Raw genomic sequence first — 27,869 nt, 5'->3', positions numbered from 1 at the left:
ATGCTGCGTGTTTTTAAAAACGTTTGCGTTGTGAGGATTTGCAGCACTTGTGCTGTCAAACGGATGAAGATCTTTTCTTGATTTTCTGGCGTTTTTGGTAATTTCAGTTGTTTTCTTAAAAATTGCATCACGTTAAGCTCTCTCAGCCACCATAACAGGTGTTTTTTGAATGCAAAATCATACATAATCTTAAAATTAATTAACAAAAGATAGGTTGACTTTTTGCCATTTTGAGAATTATAGATCTCAGTTAAACCAGTCATTATTTATAAGCAGTAGCTGGTAGAATTGTGTAGAAAACAGCGTTAGCATTTTGCAAAAATGAAGAAAGTTATACAGGCAATCACTGGCGCAGTACATTTTTTAAAAGGTAAACAGGTACCTAAAAGTCCAAATTGGTAGCTGAAAAGTCAGATCTAACTTTTTACAAATTTGACTTTTTATGTAGTTTTACTAAGGACCTTTTGTAAAGGTATCACCCCAGTGACCATTCTTATATCTTTATATCTAAGAGTGCCAACGTTTCAAAACAGTCTTTGTGTCTTCATAATGCCCATGACTCCTTAAAATGCCTATGTAGCTCGCTCGCTTGTCTTTGGAATGGATTTTGTTATTTCAAGCACAGCATGTCATGCAAGATTAATAAAATAGAGACGTTTGTTGACCTTCCAAATATTGAGGAATTATGTAATGTTGGTCATGGCATGTATGATTCCACCCTTTGCTCGTGCCCCTTCAGTGTGGAGAATGTGAAGTATGTGTGTTGTGGTTTAAAGGGTGTGTAAAACGCCACCACCTCTTCTGCATATGTGTGCTCCATCCACATTTTGGCTTTAGGGGGAAAAGCACCTGCTGAACGATTACTGCATCATCTCCACAGCAACTGCGAGTTTACCACTTTCTGGTATCGTTTATCAGGCCCAGGCAAGATTAAACAACCGTAATCTCCCATCTTGGCCGTTAGAAATATCAGGGACATTTCTGGATGTGTCCTTTTATGGGAAAAATGTGCTCGCCTACAGATGTATCTTTTATGCTCAGATGATCTGATTTTTCATTAAGTGGTAAGCGATCGCCTCACTCCCTTTGTTTGTTATTTGCACGTCTCCGTGGTCTGCTGCTGTGGGGTTTATTGTCCAGATGGATGCACTGACGCCAAGGGAACCTGCAACATGCTTCACAGATTTCAACACTTGCGTTCACCCATAAAAGTGGAACAGCTCATTTAGAGAGGTGACCGTAGGGGATGTTGGGTAGAGCGCTGATGCTTCCCCTGATGACTCCAGCCCTGGGTCTCACAAGTTTTGGAATAATTTATATTCAACAGTACATGTACTGTATGTCCAGGATTTACCATTGCTGAGCTTTCCAGAGGACTCTAATGTTTCAGCGGCACCTCAGAGCTATTCTAAAGCATTCAAACTATTTACTTTTTTGAAAGGAATGACTTAATGATTTAAAGAGGAATTGTGCATTTAGGAATTTTGCTTTTCAAATAATAATTATGTGTCAGCTTGCTTTTGAAGCTTGAAATAGCTTAAAGATGTTTGAAGTCGTCTGTTAACATTGGGAATATTTCATATGAAGTGTTTTATGGCTGGAATGTGATGATAACCGAGGGAAAGCGAGTAAAGAAAACTTTAATATGAATAAAAAAGTAACAGCTTCACACATGTAAAAACAATACAGGACAGAGAAAGTACAAAGGAAAGGAATTTAAAAATTGAGTGTTCACCGGAGTGATGCAAGGATGTGGCTTTTGTCACATTTGAACTTGAATACTGAGTTCTGCAAAAAAGAAACCATAAAACATGATTTGTTTTTTGTTTTTTCATGAAAGGGCATCAGGCAGTCCTTTTTCGAGTAATCAAATACTTTTCCCAAAAATGTGTTTCAGATTTTTAAAAAAATTATAATAATAAAAAAATAAAACTTCAATCTGAACAATCAATTTTTTTTATAAACAATAAGATTGGAAATAAATCTATTGATATAAATCTAAATATTCAAATATTTAAATAAATATTTAGATAAATAAATCTAAATCACCTGCAGCTTCTCCACGATAGACATACAGGGTACAACCTAGACTGCAGCCAGAGGAGAAATGGTCTTGCTCAACTAAGCCTGGTTATTCTCAAGGTTTATTTTTCCTTTCACTTTCGTCAATTTTGAAGTTTGTCACTGTCACCACTGGCTTGCTTGGCTTGGGACTTGTGGAGCTGCACATCAATGGATTAGCTCTTCAGTGTTTAGACTTTCAGCAGCGAAATTTAAACCACACTAAACTGAACTGAACTTCAACTCTTAAAAAAACTGAACTGACACAGTTTAACTTCAATTCAACTTTTATGTTACGCTGCTTTGAAACAATCTACATTGTAAATGTGAAATACAGAGGAATTGAATTGAATTAAATACACAGAAATAAACATACAGTAAAAATAGTACATATCTGAATAAGTCTTTTTTAAATAATAACAATAATATTGTGATTTTTTTCTGAAGCATTTTACAAGTGAAAATTTAAGAGCATCACTAAAAGTAAAAGAAAACTGCCTTTTGACTTTGATGAATGAAAAAAAATAAATAATTAACAGCCTCACACATGTAAAGACAATACGACACAAAGGGGGAAAACTAAGGGCTTAAATACATTACCGATACGATAAACCGAACCAGACACTGGTGAACATAATTATTTAACCAATTTAACAAATTACCAATGGAAACAAACAGAACAGAACCAAAATATGTGAACCAAAAGAAAAACACATGATAGGAGTCTACAAACAGAACATGTTACAATATTTTAGTAATTGTAATGATCACACGTCTCTCACGTTTGATACACATGACTGCTGTGTGATGTTTTTGTTTTTCCCAGACTTATTGTAAGTTGTATACTGTACCACCTGTAGAGACATTTTTCTCTCTATATGCACCAGACACTTTACTTAAACTCCATCTTACAAGGTCTTAATAAGGTAAACAATGCCTACTTTTGAATGTACTAAAAATTATTACTTCCTTTTCAATTTTAAATACCTGTTTTGCGCAATATTTTCCACAAAAGTGTTTACATAAAGTAATTGCATAGACTGTCTTGGGTTATAGTTACTTATTTATAGTATAGTTAGATTACCTTAGCACAGCTTGAACTTGACTTGACTTGTATGTTAAGGATTTACCAGGACCCCAATGTTTCAGCAGGGCCTCAAAACTATACCGACACACTGAAGCGTTTAAACATTCATTTTTTGTGAAGGAAAAAATGGTTTAAATAAGACAGTTGGGAATTTTGCTATTCAAGTAATAGCAATAATGTTGCAATTGTTATTTTTCATACTCTTTTTTTGAAGCTAGAAATGGCTTAAAGCTGTTTTGAAGTTGTCTTATAATATCAGCAATTTCATATGAAGCATTTTATGAGTGAAACGTGATGATAACCCAGGCAAAGTGAGAAAAGAAAACAGGCTTTTGCCTTTAATAATAAAAAGAACTTGACATCGGGCTTCAGAGAAATGCAGAAAAAAGGGTTTCCCTTCACTCATCTGGTGGGATTAATAATGATTTCTCTAAGGTTTTGGTGACGACGGAGGTTTCAAGTCAGAACGTCATTGGAGAAAGTGAAATTCCTGCTTTACATATTTCGATTCAACTTTTCCAAAGATGTTGTGCTACGAGCTTTGTAGATGTGTTTGATACCTGTCAGTCTATAGGGCTGAAGTCAGCTTTAGCGTCACTCTGGATCTAGTGGGATTTACAAACTGTAATTTTAGCCAATGTCTGGTAATGTAGTTCACAGATCATAAGGCAGCTGACCCTTGAATTACTTGCGCTCACATATTCTTAACTATTATCATCTGCTTATTAGATAGTGGGAAACAATTGCATGCCATTATGTGATGAAATGTAATTTTATTTCTGCGTAAACATTTACATTCAATTTGTTGGCGGCTAGAAAAGTATTATTGTGCAATTATAATAATCTCTCACCCCCCTTCTCCATCTGTCTTCATCTCTTACACGCTCTTGTCAGAAATCTCAGATGGTCTCAGATTGATAATGTGCTTTGCATATGCTTGAAGAAAAAATATTGAGAACACATAGTTAGGATGCATGTGATTTCCACCACATTTCTTTTCCGTCTGGCTTGATGCTTTGACAAATTTTCTTAAAAGAAAGAAATATCGGCCGTATGTCTGCTTTGTTCCCTGGAAGACGTTTGACGTTGAAGTTTAGTGAAAAATAATGTGAATTTAATCAGATTCTTGTACATAATATTATGTTAAGGGTTTAAGCCGCTCCAAGTCTTTTGACCAAGGCTTATTTATGTGAAAAACTGACATGCCAACTTATTTATTTTTTTATGTTTTTCCTGCGCAATTCTCTTCTAAACAGTTTTTATTGATGGATATGCATCTGCTAAAATCATATCGCTGCAAGGCTCCTCCGTTGGAGGGTAAAATAGGCTGTTTGCCCATCCATCTTTAAAAATAAGCTCAGTTGAGAGAAAAAATTGACAACAATTTATATATCTCTTATCTGAGTACATCCTAAGAGGATCGGATCACCTTTGAATATCTTTAGGGCAAACTCTGAAGAGTCAAACTCCGGCCTTGTCAATGCATATTAAATATTTGTCAACTTAAAAGCGTTTTTCTCTTCTGAGTCCTGCTACATTCTGTATTGGCTATTCTTTTACAGGGATTTGGATGTTTTTGAATCAAAGTTTACACACCTCTGTTTGGTATTTGAAGTGAGTGAGTTTGCGTGGCTATTCCCAGAGGCTCTATGTTATCTGATAAGACTAGAAAGCTGAATTGATCACTGCATTCAAATCCCTCTAAGCTTCAGAGATCCAAAAGATATCTGCTAACCCCCTCTTGGGCTATTCACCAGGCCACACGGCTAGGAAACAATTTTCACTGCCTTTTTACTGATTGCTTTTTTCCCCTTTTTTAGGGATTCAAAAGAGGCTGATTAATCAGAGCACTCAAAATACCAAAAAATCAAAACAGTTCCCATCTGTAACACAATCAAACAGAGGGCACATGTCTCAAACAATGACATGTTTTTAGTTTTTTGTGCTTTTTTGTGTCCTTGGGGTGGATTTACGAATTTGACTATTTTACGCCTTTATATTTTTGTTAAATGAAGGTGACGTTAAATCTGTGTTTTCAATGTGGTACTTTTTAAAACCCAATTATATTTAGATGTTTTTGTTTTCACTGTAAAAATTGATTAGTTACAGTGCAGATGTTTATCCCAGACACACTCAAAAAATTATATATATTTATAGTTATGGCAAAAATTAGAACACCACTTTGAAATTCTCAGTTTTTTTTTTGGATGAACTACAAATATTAAGTATGGATTGGATTTATTTTATGAAGGTCTGATAAGATTTATTTTAAATACAAAAAAAATCAAATATAAGTATTGCTATCTATATAGATCTATTAAAGACAGACAGACAGACAGTTTACTTCTGAAAATGGCAATTAATTAGAATAAAAAAAAGTTTTCAAAAATTGTTGTCTAAAACTTTCTATAAATCATCCTGAAAATATTAGTTTTTTATGGTAATGTATGTACATTATATGACAATGTTGATGTGTTTGATCTTGGTGGCATATATCTGCTATGCTGCTGCTGCTTTGATTATTATGACAGAGCAAGTACACTGAAAAAATGTATTTCTGCAATATTTTTGCAAACAATTTTTATGGGTTCAATTTAAACAAAACAAAATAAATTTAATAATATTTGTCTTGATTTGTTTGCTTAAATTCAGCGCAAATAAATTGTTTACAATCACTTAACGTAAAAAAAGAAATTGTAAATCCATGAAAATATCTTTGAATAATTTTTTTTTCAGTGTATCAAAACCTGCTACTGCCAGTATATTCACCAACATGTCATCTGGGAATATAACACGCTGCTGCTGCAAACATATACTGTATGTAACCCCATAGCAGATCTAAACACAGGTGGAGCTGGGGTGGAGGGGGATCTCTGAAAGCATGATGCAGCGTAAAATGACAAAATACTACAACTCAGAATTGAATAGCGTAAAATACTACAGCATAGTATTTAAAATACTGAGGAGCAAGATCATTGGCTGCCAATGCAACAGCAACTAATCTTCTGCAGAGCGCAGGACACTTAGGAGCACAGATTTGGTGACCTATCAGCCTGTGCTTGTATAGAGTTTCATAGCAGAAATCGTACTAACTCACTATACATCAGTGGTCCCCAACCTTTTTATCATCACATACTAGTCAATAAATGACAATTTTACCACAACCCTGGGGGTGGATATACATAGATTGCTAGGCGACCGTTTTCTAAGATGATGATAAGCTGGAAAGTTTTATTAATGAAGGAAAATAAAAAACGCTGCAGTGTTTATCTGAGATAATTGGTCTACAAAAATGTGTATATTCCATATAAAACATTAACTTGTCATGTGACTTGCAGTGCACTCTTGGCAAGAACTTTTCCACTGAGTGTGCCTGGAAGGCGCAAGCATTTTGCACTACTCGTGTCCGTCATTCCCAATGTGCGAGCACAAGCCACGCGCCTCTATTGGAAATAATGAACTTGCGTGTGGAAATGACATGACATTTCAATGGCCAACAAGTAAACAAGATGTTGCGGAGAAAATGGTAATTTTTCAAAAATAAAAGATTTTTTAAAAGAAAAGATCATTCAGACTCAATAAATAAATCTAAAATAATTAATGTTTTCTATACACACTACAACACTATACTTCATAAAAATTATCATTTTTAATTGTTTTAATAGTTGTATAAATTTTAGATTACTTTTAATTCATAAAGTATGTTTTAAAAAATGTCAAAAAACACAAGAACAAACAAAAAAGGAAAGTTTGACCTAATTGAAACAATAGTTTTGTAATATTATTAAAAAGAATGTGCAACAGGATCAGCTTTTTTTAATAAGAATCAAATTAATCTACATGGCAATGATGTGGTGATGTCTTTTCTGTGGTTCCCAGGTTTCTGCATTTCTTTAGCCTTTTTTGATACATTGAAGTAGTGGAGTGGCATTTTTACAGAGACCTAGTGAAACTACCATTAGAGCTATCAGCCCCTGTGTTGAGTGGTGAGGTAATGCTATAGATACGTATGAAAGCTCATGGCAAAAAAAAAAAAAAAGCCTCTAGCCCTATCATGATCAAAACCCTCTGTGGTGCACATCTGGGTGATGAGAGGTGGGCGTGACTCACATGGGACTCTATGGTTGGTACCATATTTTATATAGACCAGTCGAATTCTCCTTTGTCAGCAAATGGATAGACATTATGCAGACGGTGATTTTTCCAACTATTTTCAAATTGAAACCATGCGCCTGAATGGATACAGTAAAGGTTTTTTATGTAGACTTTGCTTAATTTCCGATTTTGAATTTTGTTCCTCTGCATTTTCAATGCACTCTGCATTTTATTGTATGTATTTGTTGCATTTGTTTCCTAAGATGAAAGAAAAAGATTTATAACATGACGTGTATTTGGATGTTTTTGTGCACAGATTTTTTTTAAATTTCCAACGTAATCTTAAAGGAATCCTTCTGAGTTTTTGCTATTGAATTTTTCTAAAAATAGTGTTTTTTTTCGTGTTTGTAGAAACTTTATGATTGCAAACATTGAAATGTTTGTTCTTAATTAATTAAATTAATTAATTAAACATTTTATCCAACATTCCATCTTTTTAACATGTTTGATTTTGCCATATTTTGCATGGTAAAGAGTATTCATTCTTACAAAACTGAATTTTCTGCTAGCTTTTATATTTTTGAAGAAAATGTATTGTAGGTGTCTTTTAGATGAAATTATTTATAAACAAATTTTGAGAGGAGAACGTGATATGATTGATCGTGGCTGGCATCACGTCAATAATCATTACTAGTTCAGTCAGATATTATTGCTATACCAATCAGATGAATTCTAGACTCCAATAAATAAGCCCTTAAACTGCCGTAAATGCCTAAGTTTTGACTCCACCCCCTTGTCAAATCAGGGCCACAAAGTGAAATGCACAGAAATGTGAAGTACAAAGTGAAAACAGCATCACAACTCACGGTTGACTAAGTTGTTTGGAAAAATCATTTTTATTTCTCAAAAAAATATATTTTTGTTTTGCGATTTTTTTTATTATTTGTTTTGCATTTATTTAAATATTTTTTTGCTTAATTTTTTTTTTTTTTTTTTGCAAAAATTAATTTTTTGCCCCTATGCCCCTAGATTAACTCCATAGAAGTCCACATCATGCACACCAGAACAAACATCAGGGAAACACAGGTCTGGGCAGTAACCAAATGAAAAAGAAGCTATGCGCAGAAGCTATGCAATGCCAAGCTTTGGAAAAACATTCTCCGAATTGCCTTCCATCTAATCCAGTGTTTCTCTACCATGTTCCTGGAGGACCATCAGCTCAGCACATTTTCCATGTGTCCTCAATTAATTAACAGAGGCTGAAAGACCTATGAGTGTGACAGACAAAGGAGACATCCAAAACATGTAGTGTTAGTGCTCCTCCAGCAGCGTGGTTGAGAAACACTCCTCTAATCTAACATTAGGAAAGAGTGGATGAACTGTACATTTAATGTAGTTCTATGCACGTCCGTAAGAACTTGATATTTTAATTACTTCATATTGCCACAGATTCATTCACAAAATACAATTTGAGGCTTAAAATTCGGAGAGATTTAATGTTTTACGACAAAAGTGTGAGCAATTGCTTTGTTATTCAAGATTAATTTGATATGTACGTTGTATTATTGATATTAAATCATTAATAAATCTTGATAACATTATAAGTGGACCTGAACGAACAATTCCAAATAAAAAGGCAGTTCTCTTTAAAGCTAAGCACACACAGAATACTTTGCTGAAAACTAAGTCACTCTTCTCTGCCATCTGACGTAATCAGCCTGGTTTTCTTTAGTGCTGTTTTGGATTGATTATTTAAACGTATTTACTTACTGGATCAAACTTGACTGGAACTTTCCAGGAGTTTAGAAGCTTAAAATGGCTTAAATGACTTGACATGACACATTTCCATCTACCAGGGTTACAGGTGCTCGCACCATTTGTAAATGTTCAGCGTGATGAACGACTCCCAAGACACTGCAACAGCATGACGTAAATTACGGTAATGATGCAATAAATTCTTTAACAAGTTAAGGATTTTGAATTAATTGCATGCATTAACAATTACTTCACATACTTACATTTAAAAGCTTTGGTAAGGCCCCCTGGTGAACCACTGTTTTAAAGCCCATCCTTTTCTCATAATAATTTTGACAATTTCTTTATTTCATGAGACATGCCGTTCCAGAATATGTCATGCAAAGATCCAAACACGATGAAGACTATACAAGACTTTCCATAAACATCAGACTGCCCTTATGTTAAGTTTCTAAGCTGTAGAATTATTATATGTAATCAGTTCAGCTTTCTGTGTATTGGTAGCTATGATATCATATGTTGATGTCACACATGCGGATAGTGGCCTTTACCTGGCCTTTCTCCTCTAATGCAAGTGCCTGCACTCACACCATTTGGCATGTGTTTATTGGCAGAGCTGGGTTATGTTCAAGGTGTCTGTTTGACTTGGATGGATTGTAATCTTTTAAACAAACAAACTGCAAACCAGAGCCAAGACTCGACACCCAGCTGGCAAGGTCTGCGGTTAACACTGATACGAATGTTACCTCGCTTCCCACACAAACATACACTGCACAGAGCCTCAACTTGGTGGGTTTTTTACAAGAAACTTCCAGGTTTTTTGCCATATTGGTGACAATTGAGGCGCATGAATGTCTCCCGGCGCATATTTGTTTTGAGCTAGTATTGTAAATGTTTATTGACTATCCGGTTTTCTTTCCCGCTGCTTATCTTTGGCCTACATCTGATGCCGCCACTTGGTTTGGACGGTCAAGGCTCATCGAACGCTGCTGACCCATGATGCAACCATCCACCCCTGGACACATCCGTTCTTCCCCCCGACCCCAATTTCCCACTGAGCCATCCTTCATGGATCATTGATAGGTGGCCCTTTTTCCACTCTTAGTCCCAGGATCCGTTCTTTGAATCCAGTGAGCAGTGGACACTTAAAAGCCTTTTAGAGGGGGGGTGTGATGGAGGACAAGCTGAGTGGCTTTTTTTTTTTTTTCATACACTGACCCTGGTTTTTCCCTTCAGATGCCTCCTGATCCCGCTCTCCGTCCTCTATAACACTTCCCATGTTCCTAGGTTTGGGCCAAGTGTTGCTCTGCTTTGGATTTGTTAGAAGCCGTTAGTTGTTATGACCTGATAAGGGAGTGGCTGATGGAGAACAAACATCCGTATCCAAATGCATCCGTCAAAGCCCACGTGTGTTTGACTTCGGAAATTAGATTCTTGTCTGGAGCGCTTGTATTGAGTATTTGGGCAAACTGACTGGTGGATTAAACATTTTGAGATAAGATAATCTGCAGTATTGTCTTCAATAGCATGTATATTGTGTTGGTGCCATTTTATACAATGGTCTTGGTTTCTGTCTTTTGGTGTTTGTCTTTTGCCATTGGTTTTATTGTTTCCAGGTGTGTTTTGTTAATGAATTTTATTATCGGGACTAATAAATCATGTTGGTGAGTATTTAATCTCTTTTGTTTGGTTGTCTTGTACAGAAGCACTTTTATACACTTTGAAAAGTCTGGGTTAGATTTTTTATTCTGTAACAGTGTATTGAGTTTAATACAAAAAAGTAATTATTTTAATAAGTAACATTCATATCAAAAGATAAATATTGTACACTTTAATTTTCTGTTTTTAATAGAACCTTTTGAAATAAATTTCAAGGCTTTACACGAAAGCATTTAGCAGAAAAAGGATTTTAAATATTAAAGAGCCCCTATTTTGCATTATGAAAGGTTTTTTTTTTTTCGGGGGTCTTTAACAACAGGCTGATATGCATGCAAGATCAAGAAACACTTTCATTGTCTTATAATATGCATTTATTGTTACCTAATTATCCCAATGACTCCCATATGATTTTTTTCAGTGATTTATTTGTCATGGGCAAAGACAAACGGCAGAGGATGGCGAGTTTAGAAATGCATTTGAATCGGTAAAGGAAGAAGCACTCGTCGCGTTTTCCACGTGGTTTTGGATGCGATATGTTAATAGCCCCATAAAGATTTAACCTGAGAGATACAATACAAGCACTGATCTATAATACTGTTGATAATTGATTAAAAGCCGTGCAGAGTGATTACAAGTTACATCACACAATTAAATACATATTTTGCAAACTACACAAAACGAGGCAACAATTTTAATTACACTTACATGTTATGATCCTGAGAAAGAAGCAACTGGTCCATATGAACTGTAACAGTTACTGAAAAAGTCCCTGTCAAAACCTGGCAAAGTTCCACACATAATAGTCTCTGCTGCTCCTTCCTTGAAGGCTGACAAATCCTTCGTTGCAGCGTAGGTTATTATATAAAAATTCTAAAAATATTACAGGAACAAACACAACACTAGGTTGGCTTTACTGTGGTACTGGGAAAATGAACTTTAACCCTTTGTTTCTCAAATCTCCATCTGTCAGTGATCGTCATCTTCATGTCAAGATCAGTCCTGTGATCAGAAGGGAAAGGCGCATTCATTTTTTACTAGATGCGGTACTACATATTTGGTGATGTACTGTATCGACATTAACACATTCAGGTAAAAGATTAAAACCTAACAAGATTCCTTTATTCGACTCTGCATTGACTATTTCATTAAATATTGTTGTGCTTTTAACCCGACACTATCGATGTAATAAGTGTCCGTGGAGGCATGAAAAAGGGCACACAACAACCGAAATCCATTCCAACTGTTTACTTAAATAACACCTTCACAGCAGCGGGTAATGCTCTTGCCCAGTGCAGAGGGGTTTATTAACCATCCACACTGGAACCTGCGAGCATACTACTGAACTAAAATCATATACAACAGTTAACTAACTCCCGCGTGATGACAAAACAGCAATGGATTGGCTAATGCACAACTTGTGACTTAACGTAACGTAGCCGTAAGGTTATTAAAAGTCCTCTTTTCTGTTAACTATTAAACACTACAACAATATTCAGTAGTTATATTCAGTAGTAAACACTTTCAGATTTAACCCTCAGCTGGATGTTTTCATTCACCTAGTGCTGTGTTACACACTGCATGAAAGGTCATTTTCAAAAACCCACAATAGGGCTCTTTAATAATGACGAGAAATGTTTTGTGAGCACCAAATCAGCTTATTTTAATAATGTAATCGTGACACTAAAGTCATAACATTTCTTTTAAGCATTTTGAAAAACGAAAAACAGTTCACTTCCCCTTCACTTTAACATTTCATGTTTATTTTCAGACTTAAATTAGATTTTGAATCTCAGTTTCTTTAAACCTCTGGGACACACGGTATGTTGTAGTTCTTGTAGAGTTTCATGAATTTGGGCCCCTGACAAACTCCTGCTTCTTTTGTATAACATCACGCTCAGTAAACATACACACCCTAGGAAAACTTGGATGTTGACGACAATAGTTGGGCCATTATGCAAGTCGAGAAGGAAACTTAAGATTCAAACAATTATTTGTGAGAATATGACCTTTCCTTTTTTTTGACTGAGCCAAAACATACAGCATATTCCCAGCCAACAGAGCAATCATCACAGGAAGATGATGCATTTCGGCAAGAGGATCAGTCTATAACATATAAAAATCAGCTGATCATACACTTTTTTTTCTTTAGCCTACATTCAAAAGAAAAACAGAAAAATTTTTAATGACTAATAGTTTAGTGATAATATAGTTTCCAATATATTGAATTTGTTTAGTTACAATACAACCTCAAGCACTTCTAACTGAGTTTCATAGAAAAGTGTGCACCAGCTCCATAACCTTTCATTTACAAAGGCAGTGTCTTTAATTTTGGATGCTTATAGCCTGACCAGAAGGAAGTGACATTCTAGAGTGGTTCAGTGAGATTTCTTTAATCGCTATCATGTGTTAGAGGTCCGTTGTGTACCACTGAAGAGGTCAACCTGTGTGCTTTTAGACACTGGAAGGTAAATATGTCATTTTAGGTTAAGCTATGAATTATTCAACAGTGACTACCTTTAATTTACTGTGGTAAAAGTCAAGTGGATAACGGTTAAATGACACTTAGAGTTCTACAGCCTCCTCTTTTTCCCAAGGCTTCACACATTCAGCCCAAATTGAAACTAACCTCAATTTTAGTTGTTGTTTTTTTGTTGTTGTTTGTTTGTTGATTTTTGTTAAAATCTAGATTTATCGTTAGGATTAGTTGAGTAATGAGTTGCCAGTACTTTCTTGTTTTGTCTTTTTTATATAAATATCCATCATTAATTATGCAATATATTGTTTTAAAGTACTAGAAATACCAAAAAAAGTTAAACTTTTTAACATCAAAAGTAGCTGGATAAATGTTGTCCCATAATACAGTCTTTAAGTTATGTGAGATATCAGCTTAAGTCATAAACATACCTTTAAGCTTATCTGAGCTATTGCCTGCCCGGGCTGACATGGTCTCTGGAGGAGTTTTGTGTCTGAGAGACTGTGGAGCAGGCACAAAAGTGTTAAACACACACTGAGGAGTGAGTCCCAGCTGACCTCTCTCACACACTCCTGCTTTCCCTGTGGCTGTGGAGGTCTGTGCCAGGTCCCTGCCGAGTAACCACTGCAAACAGGGGCCATAACTGAGGTCAGATGCTTTGTCAGCATCAATTTATATAGGAGCTGCTCATGTGACACATTTAAGCATTTGTTCTTGAATTACGTGGAAATGATTCTGCCTGCCAGCTACTTTTGAACAAAAGCATGGCATGTCAAGTGGCCACGAATTTGGAACGATTATATTAGAATTGCGGGAAAATATGTTCCTAATAGAGTGCATTAGTGCCTGTCCACTTTTTCATCAGCACTGGTTCCGGAAGTATTTTTGCAATTGATTTTACCCAAAGGGATTTTACAAAATGTCCTTGTTCAAAGTGTTATAAGCCATGAACCAAACCAAACAGCTACGAGTGGAAACGCAACAAATAACACAGTTTGTTTCAAAGCATGGACGTATTAGGAAAATTGGACAAAAAAGTACAAAAAGTACAAACTGTGAACTCAATGGCTTGAGTGATGCAAAGGAAAACAATCCCAAGAAGCAAAAGAATACAGCTATTTATTTAAAGTCATTTTTTAAATCTATAGAAACATTATGGCCCCCCTACCTCTTCCCCTTGGCTCTTGAAACAGAGTGTGAAAGGGAAGGGCTCAATGATCGAGACTGCTGTGGTTATTCCGGTTGTGTTATTTATTGGGGGTTTATCTTAATAACATCACCGAAGGCAACAATATCATGTTATCATGATAATAAAACACAAACGCAAATGTATTAAAACATATGCTTGTTTGTCCTAAAAATTCATAATAATGACGGAAAATACTAATTTGTATATCTCCTGACTTCCGAGTGATGCTGTCATTGTGGCTAGTGTATTCTGGAAAATTTTCTTACCCCTTGGTTTTGAGTGTAGTCCTGAAAAATCTCTCTTTCTGGGTATCGTGCCCTTCCCCTTAGTCCTATGCCTTCAAGCTAGAGAATTTGGACACCCTTACCCCTTCATGTGAACGCGTTAGTAAGGGCTAAGGGGGGTTGGGATTGGGCCTATATTTCAAGTATATTGCAAAATATGTGTGTATATACCAACATAGGCTTATTCTGAAAACGTACCTCTATATATGTTTCTGGAGATCGCTAATTAAGTAGCCCGAGCTACGTATGTTTGCTTTTCATCTTTAAAACTAACACTACGGGGTGGTATGATGCCATTCCTTTTCACGCTTACTAGCTTACCTCCATATGAACAGCTTTTCTGCTGTTACCAGTTTGTCCAGTAGCTCGACAAGTACGTCTGCGGACTTGAGATGCAGAATGGAGTTGACAGCAACAACGGAGTTCGAGTATGGTGAGGAACGGTTCTTTAAACCAGGTAAGACAAAAACAAAAGCTAAAAAATAAAATAAACAAGTAAATAACAGGGTAAGAAAGTGGTAAAAAAAAATCAGGGGGCTTTTCTTTTTCTGGATTGCTTTTTAAAACACTGTGATTGGGTTTAGGGAAGTGGGTGGATGGGTCAATCGGTGCTTTTTAAAATACAATTGGTTGGGTTTAGGGAAGGGAGAGGGTGGAGGAATCAGTCGATTGGTCAGTCAGTCAGTCTACAGTAGCCTTTGGTGGATTTATGTGAGAACAGCAGGCATGAATGGCACTCCAAGAGAAACTTGAGACCTGAAAAAGCATACACAGCGGCCTCTGGCAGATTCGCAAAAACAAAAACAAACAAAAACTGCAAAAAAAAAACGTAGCTCCTGGGATGTATTTTGCTCTCTTGAGAAATGTATATAGGGGTACATTTTCAGAATGAGTCTGGGTTGGTATATACAAGTATTTTAGTACTTTTAGACTGTAGAGAGATCAACTTGATCACATAATTAGTACTGTTTCATTGGACTCCTCTTTAATCTCTCAGCAAGCATTTTTGTAAAGATGTCTAAAGAATTTCTGTGTGGCGAATGCATGTTCTCCTTGTGTTTGTGTGGGTTTCCTCCTGGTGCTCTGGTCTCCCCAGAAGATCGCGATACAGGTGAATTGAATAAACTAAATTGGCGGTTCTGTATGAATGCAGAGTATATGGGTGTTTACCAGTGTTGGGTTAGAGCTGGAAAGGCATCCACTGCATTAAACATATGCTGGATAAGTTGGAAGTTCATTCCGCTGTGGCGACCCCTGATGAATAAAGGGACTAAGTCGAAAAGAAAAGGAATGAATGAATATCTTTTAGTCTCATCGAACAAGTATATGAACAAGTCATTTTGTTTGGTTTACAACAGCCTGGATCCAGTTAGACTAATATAGTAATATGTTTCATCATGAGCCAGCTCTCAAGTGTGCAACAAACAAGATTAGAAGGGCTAAAACAAGTCAAGCAATCCACATTTCCTTGTCAATCTATGGCTCAGACTGTGCAAGCTTAAACAAACAAACAGATGAATGGAAGCCTGTGGGTTGAGTTCAACATACCGGACATAAAGAGCTGGTTCTGTTGTGACTGTACTGTTCACGTCTGACGAGGGGATTCTTTCCTTTTCTCGCCTTTTGTAAAGGTGTTTTAAACATTCCAAAGTGTTACAAAGCCTCTACTTCCTAATTGCAGAATATTGTTTACAGAGGGCTCATTGAGGGATGGATTTAGAGTGCGGGCACGGCCCAAAAGGAGAAAGGATCTGTCAAGGCAGTCTGACAAGAATGATAACAAAACACACTTCTTTTCACATATATAGGTTGCTTAACTTTATTCATGTACTCTTTTTTTTCGGTATGAAATTCACTATAATTACATATAGTACAATAATGGCTATTATTTTCTACAAAAAAAAAACAGATTGCATAAATAATTTAAATGATAAAAATACAAAAATAAATACACAGTTCATTCTTTGTAACAGTCTTTTGGTCTGAAAGAGGATCCATTGGTTGAAGGAGGATACCGCTCACCACACAGACCACACAGGTAAACTACACAGGTATACCACACAGGTATACTATGTACAAGTTACTATTCACGACAAGTCTGCTTACATTATAAGAAATCCCTTCCAGTTGCTATTTCAAACACACAATTGAAAAAATGAGCAAATATCATCGAGGTGGGCAGAAAAAATGTTGAACAATTGGCCTTCTCTGATCTCTGTATCCTGTGTAGAATCAACATCCAGCCCACGATTTCAGAGATTGGTTCACTTATTTGTTTGTTCTTTTCCGGTCATGTGTGGAGACAGGAAGGATGACATCTCTGCTGAAGACTTCAGTAATGGATGTAGGTAACCTGCTAGCGATTGCAGATAGCTGAATATCTCCAAATGGTTTCCATTGAAGGAGGGTGCGTAAAGGTTATTTGCCCGCGAGGAATTGCTGCAGATTCGTGCACACATGTGGGCCTCTTTTTCGGGTGTTCGAACAAACAGGAACTGACCATGTCTAGAGGAAATGGCTTTTTATGACTCAAATCCTAAACACAGGAATGGAACTATTTGGTAATTAGGACAAGTCACAGGAATACCGTTTGCTGTTCTCGACCTCCAGGGACTTGGACCGTGGAGGGCTGACACAACTTTCCGAACTCTCCGTAAGGCGGCTCTAGCTGCCAGTGTCGATCAGTTTCTTGTGGAAATGTGAATTTGCAGACACTCACATGGACTCCCCAGCCTGTCAAAAAGGACCTGGTAAAAGTGACCAAGGTTAAGAATTCTGGGCTTCAGTGGTCTGTCAGCAGCAGCGTGTCTTTTGGGCCAGACGCGGCTGAGCGCTCAAATCATACACTGCTCCGAATCCCAAAAGAGGACAAATCTGGTGCACAAACATTCACATGAGCACTTGCTGGACTGGTGGAGCACTCAGTATGCTTGCCCGTAAGTTAGCCTTTCAATGAACTTCGGTGAACTTGAAATGAACCGCTTGAGCAGGAATATTTCTCCTCCCTCAAAAAAATCACATTGCCTGATCTAATCTCGCATAACAGCGGACGTCTTTTCACTCAGTCCGCTGGCATATTGTGATCAAACTGGGACGATTTAGGCTCAAGAGCACATACAAACAGCGAGACATCTGAAATACATTGGAAACTTGTTAGCATGCCAACAAGCTTGGTAAATGCTAATGCGTTTATTCCTTCCCTTGTAGATGAGGATTGCAGTTTCTGTAATATGTGTGCATATGTATTGGTGTACTTTCTTTTTTTTTGTATGTGTGCAAGAGAGTGTTTTCTGTATCAGTTCTGCATCTTTTCCCCTCAGTATGAATTGCTGTTGATGGACGGCACTTTGCTGCGGTGCTTCTTATTGCGCCGTGGTTTCTTGGACGACTCTTTGACATCCGATTGGTTGTGTTGTCGAGTGTAGTGTTTGCACTTGCAAGATGTGACAACTCGTATTTTGTATGTCCGGTTTGGTCCGTTTGGACACTGGAGCTGTATCCGCTGGGTGCGGGAGTGAGCAGGGATGCAACGGTAATCGGAGGAGCTGCTTCTCCACCATTTCCCCCGTAGAATTGAGTTTGGCATCAGGTGAGCTGGAAGGCACTGACCAGAACACACAAGTTCCTTCACGGGTTTGACACTGCGGCAAGATCCATCGGTCACATATCGGGTCGAACGCAACTCCCGACAGCTGAGTTCTGAGGCTCCTGGGAAAGAAAGCAGAAATGTTTTAAGCGGTACATCTTTAATAAAACACAGCTACTAACCATGCACGAAACAAATTTTTCATGTTTTGTTATATATACAAAGGCATTAAGTAGATTTCCTGAACTTGACTTTGTTGTTCTTTTGACAAGTTTCCCAGACAAATGTTGTATGTCAAACTAAAGAGGAAATGCATGATCAAATCTTTTTATATCAGCACAAAATATGCTTTTTATTTATTTATTTTCTTTAAGTCTGGTTTGGATTTATGCGACAATTTGTTAAAGATGAACTCTTTATTGAGGCTGGAATCGATGAGAAGCCAATCAATTATAAACCCACAGACACTAAACCATGTACCAGATTGTTCTGATAAGTGCAAATAAGGACTGAATATCCATGAAAGACAATGAGAGACTTCTGGGTGTCTTGGTAAGCTTGTTGTTTTTGTAAGCTTTGAATTTAGCGCACACTCGCTTAACTGCCTTAAACTACATCAACAATGTTTTCATTAATTGTCATTTAAAGAGATGAAACCGAGAGTGGAACGGGCTCCCCTCATAGAGGGGAACAAAGGATTTATGTGTGTGATGAGTTCACGTTCTGCCTCCCCTGATTCTCAGAAAACCTGATCTGATGTTTTATGAGGAGCTGGGAGAGAGCCAGAGGAAGATGAACATATCTCAACATGACCCCACACTGACCACCAGAGAAACTACACACGTCACCCCTTCCAGAGCAGCACAGGACGGTGTGAGATCTCTCTCCACCCCCTAATGAGCCAGTTAAATGTACATCCTTGGCTTGATAACTGTTTCCTTATGGCGAAACGCAACATCATAGGAGTGTTCAGTGACATAATTAGAGATTGTAAATTATCTTTGGATTGCGCAAGCCTTAAGTATTTTTACTGTTTATTGTTTTTGTGATAACTTCGTTATTCTGTTCACGAAGGAACTCTTGTTATTATTATTTTTGGATGTATTGTGTGCATTTACTTAGCAATAAATTTAGATGTTGCAATTTCTCAAACGCACTTTCCAAGACTTTAATACAAAGTCTTGATTTGTGTTCTGGAAACATGCTGTGGTTTACTTTTTTGTTAAATCCGACATACATAAACACTCTCACACAGACACACACACACACACACATTGTGCAGTGTTAGAATTCACAGTAGTTTTACTTTCCACAGGTGGAAGTCATTCCCTATCATGGCAATACCCTGAAGAAATGACCCCTTAGAATAACTTCTCACATTTTCAACTACCCTGAAACCATACTGTTGCAATTAGATGGTTATGGAAAGGCATACCTTGTCTAATTATGTAAAATTGGGGATGCAGCAAGACAAAAAAAGGCTTATTATAGTTAGTGCATCACTTGGCCTGTAGAAAAGCTGGAATGGCAGCCTTTCAGAACTTTTAAATCAAGTCAATATCCCGTTTTTATTATTATTTTTGTGTAGCCTTCATATAACCTACATCACATTATAAAGTAGGATAAATATGCAACATTGTTGGTCAATTTAGCAAATTTTTGATTATTATTATTATACACTGATTGCTGTTATCCTGTAAATGTAATTTGCTGCCGCCTTTCACACTTTAATAACAAGTATCTCTCCAAATCGGTAAAATGGAATTTGTGTAATATTTGTGTTATATTTGACACTGTTTTTTATATTAATTTAATACATTTTAATACGTTTCATTCTTATCTTAAACACACATTTCCCTTATTCATTTAACTCACAAATGCTAATGCACAAAGTTTTCTTTAATGTTATATTCCAATACCTGGAATACTGTAAAGCAATAAAAGTTCAAATAAGTAATCACAATAAATAATATAATTTATAACACCAAATTAATTTTATTTTAGATTTATTTGATTTGTTATTAGTTTGATTTTAAAAATGGTTTAAAATAATCTGAGCATTTATAGCTTGTTATTAACCACCCAATAAATCACATTTAAAGAAGAAAAATCATCTTCTAAAATTGAACAAAATTACAAAAAGTATATTTATGCTGGCGATGATCTACTTCGTTAAGCTTCTAATGATTAAATAACAGCTTCACGTTACTTACCATAAGTCCGTGTGTTTGCTGACGACCGCCTTCCACCGTTCTTCGCCCGATTCATTGTGTTATTGTCAGACAGTTGTATCTGCTCCTCGGGTTTGTGCGTGTCCTCCGCGTATTCTGGTATAATTTCTGTAGCATCGTTTTTTAAAGGCCTCCATCCGTGCGCAGCTGTGAAACATCCCTGAAGCAGCAGCAGCAGCAACAGCCGCGCGCCGCAGTGCACGAGCGCCAGAGACACCTGCATAATACAACCGAGAACGAGCCGTTCAGCGGGCAAACTTCGACCAGTTTTCTTCTCTTCGGGAGAGGCTTGCCTTTTTAAACTACCACAGGTTTTGCAAAAAACCCAGATAATTTAGCGCTTACACGAAGTGGGAGGGATTTAGGCAGAGCGGCTCATTCAGAAACTGATAGGGAGGAAGGGGCACGCGCAGAAGTGGAAGGTCAACTTGGAGAGAGAAAAGTCGTTTATTTGAGTCGTTACCTCTGTTTCATACTTAGGATCACACGGTATTAATAATCAGAGGTTTGGACATGATTTGCAGTGCTATTTGTGTAGCTTTATGTTTTTTTTTTGTTTTTTTTTTGTTTTTTTTAGAAAAAGTTACTTTTAATTTTTAAAGAATTTTGTCTTTTTAAACAGATTATTGTTGGTTTTTGCAGAATACATTATATCAATACGTTATATGAATACATTATAAAAGCGAAATCTTAAACATTTAAAACTTTTTTTCAATATATTATACAGTGCAGCCTAGCCAGGCTGGTGAAAAAGGTGGTTCTTTTTTCTAAAAAAAAAATATATATTAAAAAAAATGACCTTTTTGCAGTTATTCAACTAATTTTGTATTTATTTAAATTTTAAATATTGCATTTTAGTGACATTTTAGCTGGATTAGCTTGTTGGATGGTCATCATAACCACACTTTTTGATGTACCAAAAACATTTCCTGAAGGTTTAGAATGAAGAAATAAAAAAATATATTTATATATATTATTTTTCATTTATTACATCATATATCATTACAAAAAAAAAAATCTGCTAAAGTCTTAAATCAAAAACTGCCTATTAAGGTCAAGAAATGTCAGTTATTAGGCTAATAATAATCTTCGATTAGTTATTTACACAATTTATGATGGCATAGCACGACAAATGAGCCCATGTATGGGACAAATTTAGGACCTTTGTCAATGAGGGGTGAGTCTTTCGAACCAACCCAACCCCACCTGGCTACGCACCTGGGTTATTGACCTAGGGTTGCAACATTTGTATGACAATTGGAAGAAATTGAAATTCTACGACATACATCTAATGTTTAACGTTTGAAATTCTTATTTACATGACATGAAATTAACAATAAAGTGTCAAATATTCATATAGCCTTAAACCCACTGCGAAATAGCATTCCTATTATTACTATTATTCTATATTCTTCTCATTTGTAAGCCAAGTTATCAATTTCAAATGTAATAATAATATTGCTTAATAATAATTACTACTGCTGCTACTATTCAAATGTACACTTTTATACACAACATTTTATTGCATAGTAAAAAAAAATCATTCTAATAATAAATATTGCAACTTCTTCAGTTTGCTCTGTTTTTATTAATAAAATAAACATATATTTTATTGGGCTGTAAAAAAATATTTTGAATAAAAGTATGTTATTTTTTTATTTATATTTTTGTTTTTTTGGTCTGGCCATAAGGACTATTATAAATAAGCAGTGGGACCCGCACAAGGTGCAGATGCTTTATGTCATCGTTTTAGCATTAAATTAATCGCTTTGTACAAACACTGCCCTCTTGAGGGAGCTCAAACAAACAAATACCTTGAACAGCTATTAGTGTATGTCTCTCTTCTGGCCTACTGCACTAAATGCTGTGCTCCTCCTGTCTATTTTATTGCATTATTTAATTCTGCATCAAAACGCTAGAATAACAAATACCAAGCATGAGACTGGCTGAAAAAGATCTTCTAATGCTATTGAGCCCACCAATCATATAAGCTTAAACCACCAGCAGAGAGAAAAAAAGCAGGAAAGATGGAATTCTTCTGAGATCTATTGTAACTCTTCGTCCTGTCATCATGAAGAAAAAGAAAGATCACAATGTCCACCACAGATTGTAGCCTACGCTCTTTTCCCTGTCATTCACTGGCTGTTTTTATATCTCTTTGGGTTTGTGCACAGAAAACACAGTCTCCAGGCTTGCTTTATCAAGATAGCAGCCCGAGCATAAATAACACTTAGATGTGTTCCAGATTTACAAGGGCTGCCAGCAAAAGATATTTTTATAAAGAATAAGAAAAGTAACACTGTGTCAAACCCACATAAACAAAGTGTTTAACTCATCGTGGACTGACAGGGCTTGACTCTTAATGCATATGAAATGCAAACATACATGCAACCGAGCATTAAAAGTTTTTAGATAAGAACTGGGTCAAAGTTGAGAAGAAATGTTACCCCTGCAAAAACAAAAAGTGATCTCTGCCCTGCGAACAGCTTTATGCTACCAGACACTGATGTTCATTGATGATGCAAAATATACTGGCTGATGCCATATTTTTTAATCATTATATTTTTATCAATAAGAAAAAACTATCATATAAATTTATTATTATATAAATTGGAGTATTTCCTCTGGCTGAGCCTCTTCTGAAAGACTTTCACTGTGAAAAAGCTTTCAGAAATGCAATTAACAAGTGATTTTGAGAAAGGTCAATTGCTGCTTGTTGTTTTCTTTTTTTAAAGCTCTTAAAGGCACAGTTCACCCAAAAATGAGTGAGTTCTACACCTTTATGAGCCTTTTCTGTTAAACACAAAAGGAAGATATTTAGAAGAATGTTAGAAACAGTTAACCATTCATTCATTTTTATCGGCTTAGTCCGTTTATTAGTCTTTTGTCGCCACAGCGGAATGTAACGCCAACTTATCTAACATATGTTTTACGTAGCGGATGACCTTCCAGCTGCAACCCATCACTGGGAAACATCCATACACACTAATTCAGACACATACACTACAGACAATTTAACTTATACCCAATTCACCTATAGCACATGTCTTTTGACGTGGGGGTAATCAGAGCACCAGGAGGAAACCCACACAAACACGGGGAGAACATTCAAAATGCACACAGAAAATGCCAACTGACCCAGCCGAGCCTCGAACCAGCAACCTTTTTGCAGTGAGGCGATCGTGCTACCCACCCACAATGTGGCCCACAGTTAGCCATAAGAAAAACAAATACTAAAGACGTCAATGTTTACCAGTTCCCAAGATTTTTCATACGAACTTATTTTGTGTACTATTCTACAGAAAATGAAACTCAAACGGGTTTGTGGCAACAGGTGAGTAAATGATGACAGGATTTTCAGTTAATGTTGTTATTCTCAGTTGAGTTATTTTACTCCACGAATGCCTTTTCAACGGCAACCCAGTACTGGTAAACGTCCATAAACACTCATACACATTCATTCATCACGGCCAATTTAGTTTATTCAACTTAACTATACCGCATGTCTTTTGGATCTGCGACCTACTTGCTGTGAGGCAGCAGTATCATATATATAATTTAAAAATGTGTATTTATAATTGTATTTATATTAGCAGTATCAGTGTTGGTCAAAATTTCCTTATTGGTTCATTCCTAATATTTATGTGAAGATAATTAGAATATTTTTGCAGGACAATAAAAATGATGTGATGTTTTTATATGCTCCTGAATCAAACTAGTCTCTGAAAACCAGAACTATAGTCTATCTCAAATGCACTTTATAATTCAGGGTATCTACAGGGTCTTAAAAAGTCTTAAAATGTCTTACATTTCGAAAACCAAATTTTAGGCCTTAAAAGTATTATTTATTTATTAATTAAATAAATGGAAATTTTGTCTTGTAGGTCTTAAATAATTTTAAACGGGTCTTAATTTCCCTATGTCCATGTAAAGCTTTACCAAATTGGGCCAACACCCATCCAATCACCAAAAATATGTTTCAATAAGAGTTTTAAGAAACATTTATTTATTATCTCTATTTACGTATTAATTTGGTTTAATTATCTTCCTTGCATAACATTTATTTTAAATGTTGGTAAGACTTTATTTTGATAGTCCATTTGAGTAGACTAGCTGCTTAATATCTGTAGATGCTGCTACCAAAACAGACATTTAACTGACTATGAGAAACTTTGCAAGTACATGTCAACTTACACTAACCCTAACCCCAACCTAGCAGTCTACTCATAATCTAATGAGAATTAGTTGGCATGTAGATGCAATGTAACTTAAATTCAACAAACAGACCATCAGAATAAAGTGTGAAAGGTTTTAACTTGGCTATTAAAAAATCTTTGACGTTTAGCCTTGTGTAAGTCAGAAAAGGTCTAAAAAAGTCTTAAATTTGACTTGTTGAAACATGTAGAAACCATGTAATTAAATGGCAATTTTTGTTACCGTATCTGTCAACATAATGCCAGAAAACAAACATTATATTAACATATAATTATGAAATTTCAGAAAAGTGAAACACCCCTGTTATGAGATGTTTACTTAACTGCTGTTTTCTCATTAATTTTGTCATTTTTGTGTGTGTTTATTTTGTTTTTAATAGAAAACCTTGTTGAAAAAAGTGGACTGCATCTGGATGTCCAGAATATCCCTGTAAAGGTATTTACAACTGCTTTACTTCTAATCAAAGAATAATAATTAAAAATGTTGTGCAGTACATGAGCACTAGTGCAAGCCTGAGTATAAGTTGCTGGCTGCAGTTTACTTAACAGCGCCACTAAAGTTTGCTAAAATCTATGTACATACAGTATACTGTAGCTCTTGTAAAGATTGTAACTTGTGTCTCCAGTATCTAAATGACATATGTTTGGCTTTTATTTACAGCGCAATTTACATTTATTTACAATTTCTTACATATGTCACAAACTGTGAAATTTGAGCCTGTGATAATCCAAAACTTTTTTACACCGAATTTAAGTCATCAAACAGCTCAGGCGATAATCTATTAGGAATGTCATAATAACATTTCACAAAGCCTGCTAATGGATATATTATAAGTGTCTCTGGATGTAAAATGAGATACTGTAGTTTTGCTCCAAAGCATCAGTGATTTCTACTTTCAGATGTGCAGATTACATTATTTTCAGCTGTCCTGGGAACTAATGTCTCATTTAGAAATATAGCCCTGCAAATATTATTATAAATGAGGCATCTGCGCAGTGTTACCGAAGAAAAATTTTATGGATCATATTTTATAAAGCACAGCTCCCCGTAGCATGTGAACCCACAGTCTTATAGTCATACCTCACATCTCTGTCTGCCAAGTCATTTGCATTTGTCATTAGTAGCGCATTTTTCATACTGGAAAGAATAGTCTGATGATTTAACAGAAATAGAAGCACATTAGGTGTTTAAATAAGCCATGACTAGCTGAATCATTCTGAAGTCCAAATCATGTTTTTTAAGAGTTCATTTGAGTTTAAGAGCCGTGCAAAACCTCTGCTGTGGTTTCTCTGTGCATCTCGGCAAACTTTCCTGACCACTGGGTTCATGTGTTGTTAACCATCCTGTAACCGCTATATGTGGAGTTGTAGAGTATTAGCAGTCCTGCCACAAGTGCACTTGTAAACATTCGTCACTTAGCGCTTTATTGAGTCTATTTATCCATTGACGACCTGTGCACTGGTGAGAAAAACACACTATAGCCAGCTTATGAAGGAAAGGGATTTGGGAGAAACAATTGAACATTGCTTACAACTTCAGTAGAACTGTTTTGAGAAATGTAGTGTGTCATTGTGCTGTGATTTGTTACAATCCAGATTGCAAAATTTCTGAAATTATTTATTTATATAATCAAATCAGGTCCAGGATTACTGGAAGTGATATTTAGCAGAACAGCGTCACACATCTTGACATTTTCAAGTGATTTGGCTTTGTCATGTGCACAATGTGCAATTATAGATACCATGTTTGTTTAAACATAAAGTTGACCGTTTTAGTATGGCGTAAGCTTGCACCATTGTAGCTGTTGTGACATGCAAAAGGTTTCTCTCAATAGGTATAATGTGCACTTTGTTTTGTCAGTCCAAATGAATCCTATTTGATGTTAGATAAAACAAAATAAGTTTTAGCTAAAAGAATGCTAACAGATATAAATTTTAAAATGGTTATTTTCCTCCACTGAGCACACTGTAAATAAAATACATAAAATTTACTGTAGAAAATGGCATCTGTGGTTGTCTGAACTTTACCATTAAAAATAATAGTAATTCCTTACATTTAAATAGTGTTTTACTGGACATTTAGAGTGCTTTACACATTGGGGGAATCTTTTTATCCACCACCAGTGTGCAGCATCCACCTGGATGACGCGATGGCAGCCATATTGCACCAGGCTGCACACCACTCACCAGCTGATTGGTGGAAAAGGAAACAGAGTGATGAAGCCAATTATGGTATGGGGATGGTTAGGAGGCCATGAGGAAGCAAATTTTGCTGGGGTTAAACTCCGACTTTTTTTCGAAGGGCATCCTGGGAAGTCAGAGAATCAGAGAGTCAGGACCTCGGTTTAACGTCTCATCTGAAAGACAGCGCTCACTGAGGAGTCCCCTTCACTATACTGTAGGATTAGGACCCAGGTTGAGCATCCCCTGATGGCCTCAATAACATCACATAAAAAGTGAAGTGTCATGCAGGGAATTCTATACAGTCAATATACAGTTACTAACCTTTGTCACAATCATCAACGATTTAATCTGTATAGATCACTGGTAAACACGCAGACTGATATAGAACTACAAATCTGCCATTATATGGACTACAGATCCAGTCATGCACTGCTCACATGCACCTGTTCCCGATTCTCGTGATTTGAATTGTCAAAGACTGATTACAAGGACTATTTTACAGCTCACACACAGACACATCAGTGCCGAGTCTTGTTTATCTGTTACTGTGAACATTACAACGTGTTTCTCTTGTCTTGCTTTGCTATGTTTTGACCCTCGCCTTGGTTGTTTATTTACATTGTCTGCTATTAGCTTGTACTGACCATTCACCTTATTGACCACGACTCTGGATTGCCCGTATACATCTGTTTGTTCCTGTGTTGACTGTTGCTTGCCTTACCATTCTCCTAATAAACCTTGCATATTTAATTAAAGCCTACATATTTAATTTTGTTTGTTAAGCACAAAGCTTTTTCAAAACTATTTTTAAATTTAGTTTTCATTCCCAGCAAATGAATAAATGAACACTAATGTGCTCAAACAACTCAGTTATAGTCAAACACATGTCCTATTCTTATGCCCCATGTGGTGACGTGTACATCTCCAAAAGGTGGATAAATATAACCTAGTTTTTAATAAAACAAATATAAATATGCATATAATAAATAATACTACTAATTATAATAACTTCTTACAAATACAAATTGTCAGTGATGGGTTGCTGCCGGAA

General features: G+C 36.2%; 1 protein-coding gene and 1 long non-coding RNA gene across 2 annotated transcripts in view; one reads left to right on the top strand and one right to left on the bottom strand.

The window, feature by feature from the left end:
- Positions 1-27,869, top strand: part of LOC141376814 (uncharacterized) — a 291,281-nt gene that overhangs the window by 217,649 nt on the left and 45,763 nt on the right. The window contains exon 6 of the long non-coding RNA XR_015504210.1: positions 25,015-25,070. This is a non-coding gene — a long non-coding RNA (uncharacterized LOC141376814). The remainder of the gene's footprint in view (positions 1-25,014; positions 25,071-27,869) is intronic.
- Positions 16,409-20,729, bottom strand: sost (sclerostin). The gene is made up of 2 exons (XM_087276482.1): positions 20,403-20,729; positions 16,409-18,311 (listed from the first exon to the last, which is right to left on the bottom strand). Exons 1-2 carry the CDS (start codon positions 20,641-20,643, stop codon positions 17,920-17,922), a joined length of 633 nt encoding a protein of 210 aa, XP_087132608.1. The 5' UTR covers positions 20,644-20,729; the 3' UTR covers positions 16,409-17,919.

The sequence above is a fragment of the Danio rerio genome, chromosome 12 (genome assembly GCF_052040795.2).
Source record: "Danio rerio strain M-AB ecotype USA chromosome 12, GRCz13ab, whole genome shotgun sequence".
In the NCBI taxonomy this organism is placed as follows: domain Eukaryota; kingdom Metazoa; phylum Chordata; class Actinopteri; order Cypriniformes; family Danionidae; genus Danio; species Danio rerio.
The sequence above is the reverse complement of the archived record's forward strand: the minus strand, read 5'-3'. Positions and strand labels throughout refer to the sequence as shown.

Bases quoted from the DNA above. Each gene is read 5' to 3' on its own strand.
- sost (XM_087276482.1), bottom strand. From the start codon at position 20,643: ATGCAGGTGTCTCTGGCGCTCGTGCACTGCGGCGCGCGGCTGTTGCTG. The intron at 18,312-20,402 runs GTAAGTAACGTG...TTTCTTTCCCAG, and splicing joins AGCAAACACACGGACTTATG to GAGCCTCAGAACTCAGCTGT.